Source organism: Colobus angolensis, unplaced genomic scaffold (assembly GCF_000951035.1).
Source record: "Colobus angolensis palliatus isolate OR3802 unplaced genomic scaffold, Cang.pa_1.0 Scaffold26, whole genome shotgun sequence".
Classification (NCBI taxonomy): Eukaryota; Metazoa; Chordata; class Mammalia; order Primates; family Cercopithecidae; genus Colobus; species Colobus angolensis.
The window spans coordinates 14,674,374-14,681,594 of record NW_012115821.1 but is presented as its reverse complement, the minus strand read 5'-3'; the positions used below and the strand labels follow the sequence as shown (position 1 = coordinate 14,681,594).

Below are 7,221 nucleotides of genomic sequence, written 5' to 3'. Positions count from 1 at the left end.
TCTCAAAAATAAAAAATATGAAAGCGTAATGGTAACGGTGGCTAACATTGAATGCTTACTTTGTGCCAGTTGATATGCCAACTACAAGTGCGAATATTTACAAGTATTACCTTATTGAATCTTCACATAATCGCAAATAAGTAGACAGTATTTATTTCTTTTTACAGATAAGGAAATGGAGATTCTGGAGGTTACATGACTAGCCCAACAAGTATGACAACTCCGATACCTTCTTGCAGTTCACTCATTCAGTTTGCTGACTCAGAGATCTGTGCATTCACTGACCTGTTTCTTCCGCAGCAACTCCTCCCTACCCCGCCACCTCCACCTTTCTTGGTTTGGCTGTCTGTGACTCACTCAACACACATCCCCAGACCTTTCTGGAACTCCAGGTTGGGCAGATTGGCCTCCACAGCATCCTGTGGATCTGTGAGCACTGGGGCAAGGGCCTGGTCTCAAGCAGCTTCATATTCCGAGATCAATTTTTACTGATTATTGGACCAGCCAGGATACTAACTAGTATTTATTCAGCACCTACTATGTTAAGTATAAATAGCATAGTAAAAGTAGGAAGCGCGCAATAATACCTCAACAGAAAAATGGGTAAACCAGCGAGGTGTCACGCCTATAGTCCCAGCTTCTTGGGAAGCTGAGGCCGGCTAAGGCCAAGGAGGATCTCTTGAGCAGGAGTTCCAGGCTGCAGTGCGCTATGATCATGCCTGCAAACAGCCATTGCACTCCAGCCTGGGCAACATAGCGCGACTGTGTCTCTAAAAAACAACACAAAACAACACTGCAGAACTTAAGCATTTTGCTGCACTGCCCAGTGAAATCCATTCCATTTAACAAATACTGCCCTCTTAACATTCTTAGAATTCATTTTTTGGAGCAAGTGTTAGTGTCCCTGTTTTCAAGGAGGTGGTCAAGTATGCACAGACATCAGTAGTGATGTTTGCTGGAGACTTCCTTTAGACAAAAATGAACTTAGGGACAGCACTTAAGTTAGAGGCCACGTCTTTGACCAAAGTAGCCTGCCATCCTACTCCAGAGAACTGCTGTGGTTAAAAGAGGAAAAACTATTCTGCGATCAAGTAAGGCTCTAAACCCAGTATTAGGAAAGAACAGTAGCCTTTTGTATTAGAAAGAACACTGGCCTGAAAGTCAAAAGTTCTGGATTCTAGTGCCAACTCCACCCACGATTATGGTAGGCAGGCTGCTCCAAAACCCAGTTTCTGCTCAATGGGAATGATGATTACTAACTCACCTCACTGACTGTTGGAAAAAGCTAAGCTATCCTAATGTACCCATTTTACCAGATGCTACTTAATTATTAATTATTAAGTAGCATCTGGTACTTAATTATTAATTATTATGCTACTTAATTGTTAATTATTAATGATCTCAAAACACCAGTTGTGGCCAAGCGCAGTGGGTCACACCTGTAATCCCAGCACGTTGGGAGGCTGAGGCAGTAGAATCGCTTGAGTCCAGGAGTTTGAGACCAGCCTGGGCAACATAGGGAGGCACTGTCTCTTAAAAAAATTAAAAATTAGCCGGGCATCGTGGCACCCACCTCTAGTTCCAGCTACTTGAGAGGCTGAGGTGGGAGGATCACTGGAACCCAGAAGGTGAAGGCTGTAATGAGCCATTACTGTGCCACTCTACTCCATCCTGGGCAACACAGCAAGACCCTGTGTCAAAAACCAAAACCAAAAAAGAACACTAGTTGTTCCACAGGGCTGGTTCTTTGATGCATAGACACACACTACGATTCTGTGAAATGTCGCTTTATAATATTGGGTTAAGGATAATCTTGTCAAAATACAGTACCCTGAAAACAACATATTAGGAGGGCCAGAAGTTTCCAGAGAACGAAAGCACACCAAAGCTCTAGAGAATTTTAAAAGTAAAAAACTTGTTTGGGGAGAAAAAAAAAAACTACTTAAATCTTTATGCACAGAAACAGAATAACCACCAGGGAAAACAAAGCAGCTATGGCTTTATTTCCCTCTACCTTCATAACTTTGACATTCTGCCTTACAGTCTATTTTCACACAGTTTCTGTTGTTAATAGGAGCTGAGGAACAAGGTACTGACACCTTCTTATGGTTAATCAAAAGAACCTTTGACTCTGAAAGGATCTTGGATAGGATCATCTCTCCAAACTTCCTATTCATGGATCTTCTGACAGTCAGTTAGCCAGCCTCTTTTCTAACACTCTCTATTAAAGTTAAGTCACTAGCCTGTAATCCCAGCATTTTGGGAGGCCAAGGCTGGTGGATCACCTGAGGTTAGGAGTTCCAGACCAGCCTGGCCAACATGGTGAAATCCTGTCTTTAGTAAAAATACAAAAATTAGCCAGGTGTGGTGGTGCACACCTGTAATCCCAGCTACTTGGGAGGCTGAGGTAGGAGGAACCCTTGATTTGGGGAGGCAGAGGTGACAGTGAGCTGAGATCACACCACTGTACTCCAGCCTGTGCGACAGCGGGAGACTCCGTCTCAATAAATAAATAAGTAGCTGGGCGCGGTGGCTCATGCCTGTAATCCCAGCACTTTGGGAGGCCAAGGCAGGCGGATCATGAGGTCAGGAGATTGAGACCATGGTGAAACCCCGTCTCTACTAAAAATACAAAAAAAATTAGCCAGGCATGGTGGCGGGTGCTTGTAGTCCCAGCTACTTGGGAGGCTGAGGCAAGAGAACGGCTTGAACCTGGGAGGGGGAGCTTGCAGTGAGCCGAGATCGCACCACTGCACTCCAGCCTGGGTGGCAGAGTGAGATTCCGTCTCAAAATAAAATAAGATAAGATAAAATAAAAAAATAGACCTGGCACAGTTGCTTACGCCTGTAATCCCAGCACTTCGGGAGGCCGAGGTGGGCAGATCACTTAAGGTCAGGAGCTTGAGACCAGCCTGGCCATCGTGGTGAGACCCTGTCTCTACTAAAAATACAAAAAATTAGCCAGGCCTGTTGGCGTGCTCCTGTAATCCTAGCTACTTGGAAGGCTAAAGTGGGAGAATTGCTTGAACCCAGGAGGTGGAGGTTGCAGTGAGCCAAGACAGCGCCACTGCACTTCAGCCTGGGTGACAAGAGCAAGACTCCATCTCAAAAATGATAAATAAAAAGTTAAGTAACTGCTTTCAGAGCTGCTATTTTTTGGGCTAGAAAGTTCTTCCCGTTATGGAGACAAAATCAGCCACTTTGTAATACATACCCATCGGTCTAAGTTGTGCTTGCTGAGATTACGTAGAAGAGTCCAACTCTTCTACATGATAACCCTGTGAACGTTTGAAAATAGTTATCCCACACCCACATGCCTTCCAGTTTTCAGGGTAACTACCCCAATCCTCCAACTGTTCCTCAAAAGATGTAGTTTCTAAGCCATTCATCATCCTGTTGCCCAATTTGGGCATACTCCAACTTGTCAACATCACTCTCATAGCGTGGGAGGAAACACTATCCTCCAGGTGTGATCTTACCATTGCAGAATGTACTCTAGGACTCTTACTTTCCTTGTCCCAGCCACCAGGCTTCTTTTAATGCCAGTTCGTATCACATTTACTTGTTTTGGCAGCCAGGTCACATCACTGGCTCAGGTTGCATTTACTGTCAACTAAAGGCCTGGATCTCTTTTCATGTGAGGAGCACTTAAGTCAGGGTAGACCGCATTAGCCAGGAGCATGACTAGATTCATGGCTCTGCTGCTCTTCTAATATTACCAAGTACACTGAACACAGGATTAAAAACATTCCAAACTTCTCTACTCACCCTTAACCAAACTCTGAGCATTTCAGTAGTTTTAACAGAAGAAAGAAAAAATAAAAGGTTGAGCATTAGACAGTGGTGTGAATTGTGAAATGCAGTGTCAGGTCTCTGGGCTTAGTTTTACCAAAAGGACCCACAGGGGGTCCAGATGTCCTAGATATTTACCCAGATGGGCAGCCAGGGGACTTCCCTCTTGCACTTAAGGTAAATGCTGCCAGGGCTGCTGGGACATAACTATACTTGCGGTGGTGAAAAAAACTACATGAAGATATACACAGAGGCCCGATACCAGTGTGTTATCAACAGAGAACTGAGTTTACTGCTGTACTTCTGTGGAAGACAAAAATGCTCAAATACAGATTTTGAAGGAAGGATCCAGCCAAAGAAGACTATAAAATGCACCATCAGGGCCAGATGCCATGGCTCACACCTGTAATCCCAGTACTTTGAGAGGCCAAGGCAGGCGGATCACTTGAGGTCAGGAGTTCGAGAGCAGCCTGGCCAACATGGTGAAACCCTATCTCTACTAAAAATATAAAAATTAGCTGGGCATAGTGGCATCCTCCTGTAATCCCAGCTGCTCAGGAGGTTGAGGCAGGAGAATCACTTGAACCCAGAAGGCAGAGGTTGCAGTAAGCCAAGATTTCACCACTACACTCCAGCCGGGGCAACAGAGCAAGACTCCATCTAAATAAAATAAAATAAAAAATAAAATGCACTAACAGGTTTTCCCAAACAGTGTTTGTGACAGCTTTAAAAAATGGTGGTCGGGTGTGGTGGTGGCTCAGACCTCTAATCCCAGCACTTTGGGAGGCCAAGGCAAGAGGATTCATAACAACACCCACCTGTAGTCCTAGCTACTCAGGAGGCTGAGGCTGGAGGATCACATGAGCCCAGGAGGTCAAGGCAGCAGTGAGCTGTGATTGTACCACTGCACAGCCTGGGCAACAGAGTGAGATTCTGTCCCTCCAGCCCTTCAAAATAATAATAATAATAATAATAAATAAAAACAGGAAAGAAAAGAAAAAATAATGAAGAGCCTTTTTTGTTTGTTTTTGTTTTTACCTTCTTAATATTTATACAGTGCCTGACATGTGGCAGGCACTCAGTAAATATTTAATTAATTAATTAATGCACTTTATTTTATATTTTTTGAGACGGAGTCTCCCTCCGTCGCCCAGGCTGGAGTGCAGTGGCGCGATCTCGGCTCACTGCGAGCTCTGCCTCCCAGGTTCACGTCATTCTCCTGCCTCAGCCTCCTGACTAGCTGGGACTACAGGCGCCCGCCACCATGCCTGGCTAATTTTTTGTATTTTTAGTAGAGATGGGGTTTCACCGGGTTATCCAGGATGGTCTCAATCTCCTGACCTCGTGATGTGCCCGCTTCAACCTCCCAAAGTGCTGGGATTACAGGCATGAGCCACCGTACCCAGCCATGAATGCACTTTAAAAAAGCATCTTGACTTTGCCTCCATCTCTATAGAAAAATTTAAAACATTAGTTGGGCACGGTAGCCAACGCCCATAGCCCCAGCTATTGGGAAGCTGAAGCAGGAGGATCTCTTGAGCCCTGGAGTTCAAGGCTGCAGTGAGCTATGATCAAACTACTGTACTACAGCCTGGGCAACAGAGCAAGATCCTGTCTCTATTTAAAAAAATACATAAAATAAAAATAAAGGTTACTTTTCCAACTGTCTGATGCAGTTGGCACTAGGAAGTGGGTTTAATGGGCTCAATCTAAGCCAAAATGCAAAACAGAGAATATAATCAAATTTATACTCTTCAATCAAAGAGATGTGAGGCCTTCACTCATAAGTTATTTTGTCTAGGTTTACACATAATTCTGGCTGGTTCAAGTGCAATGGTGTTTACAACTAATTGAAACTAATTGAACACAATCAAGTAGAGATTTCTGCTGCTGCTTTTTTTTTTTTTTTTGAGACCAAGTCTTGCTCCGTCACCCAGGCTGGAGTGCAGTGGCGCAACCAATTAGAGATTTCCTTGTTCCTTTTCTACTCCCACTGCTTTGACTAGCCTTAAAAATAATAATAAATTTACAGATAATTTTAATAGATTTACTTGTCTGGTTTCCCAGACTAAGAAGCAAATATGAAGAGCAAAGAGGTTGCTTGAGGCAGAGCATGACAAGAGCAGAAAACAAAACACCATAGGTTAATAAAATAGAGGGAAAAGAAAAAAATGAGTCAGAAAACAAAACTTTAGATGATACACAGTAAATTAATAGTTTTTCCTTACGAGGCATAGAAGTGCCAGGAAATAGGCCAGGTGCGGTGGCTCACACCTGTAATCCCAGCACTTTAGGATGCTGAGGCAGGCAGATCACCTGAGGTTGGGAGTTCGAGACCAGCCTAACCAACATGGAGGAACCCCGTCTCTACTAAAAATACAAAGTTAGCCAGCTGTGGTGGCGCATGCCTGTAATCCCAGATACTCAGGGGGCTGAGGCAGGAAAATCGCTTGAACCTGGCGGGGAGAGGTTGCAGGGAGCTGAGATCATGCCATTGCACTCCAGCCTGGGCAGCAAGAGTGAAATTCCGTCTCAAAAAAAAAAAAAGAAGTGCCAGGAAATACAAGTACTGGTGAATCAAATGGGGAATTTTGCTTTTTATTTTACACACTACTGTATTTTGCAAATTATTTAGAAAGGACATATATTGCTTTTGTAAGTAAAATATTAAGATAATTTATATAGAGTTGATTATAGTAGTAAAAAATTAGAAGCCACCTAAATGTCCAACAATAGAGAACTGAACTGAAAAAATCGTATATCACGGGCTGGGCACAGTGGCTCATGCCTGTAATCTCAGCCTTTTGGGAGGCTAAGGTAGGCGGATCGCTTGAGCCCAGGAGTTCAAGACCACCCTGGTTAACATTTCTCTACAAAAATTCAAAAAAATTAGCCTGGTATGGTGGTGTGCGCCTGTAGTTCCAGCTACTCGGGAGGCTGAGACGGGAGGATCGCTTGAGCTTAGGAGGTCAAGGCTGCAGTGATCCGTGATCATGCCACTGCACATCATCCTGGGCAACAGAATGAGACCAGTTTTCAAAAATAATAAGGCCAGGTGTGGTGGCTGAGGCCTGTAATCCCAGCACTTTGGGAGGCCGAGGCGGGTGAATCACCTGAAGTCAGGAGTTCAGACCAGCCTGACCAACATAGAGAAACCCTGTCTCTACTAAAAATACAAAAGAATTAGCCGGGCATGGTGGCATATGCCTGTAACCCCAGCTACTCGGGAGGCTGAGGTAGGAGAATCACTTGAACCTGAGAAGCAGAGGTTGTAGTAAGCCAAGATCGCGCCGTTGCACTCCAGCCTTGGCAACAAGAACAAAACTCGGTCCCAAAAAATAAATAAATAAAATAATAATAATAATAATAATATAGGCCAGGCGCAGTGGCTCATGCCTGTAATCCCAGCACTTTGGGAGGCCGAGGCAG

At 44.3% G+C, this 7,221-nt stretch overlaps 1 protein-coding gene across 1 annotated transcript in view; it reads right to left on the bottom strand.

Annotated features, from left to right (window-relative positions):
- DENND6A (DENN/MADD domain containing 6A) overlaps positions 1 to 2,177 on the bottom strand; it is a 74,856-nt gene extending 72,679 nt beyond the window's left edge. Inside the window, exon 1 of the mRNA XM_011947301.1 lies at positions 2,042 to 2,177. Coding sequence (XP_011802691.1) covers positions 2,042 to 2,177 — 136 coding nt within the window. The remainder of the gene's footprint in view (positions 1 to 2,041) is intronic.
- Positions 2,178 to 7,221: the final 5,044 nt, after the last annotated feature.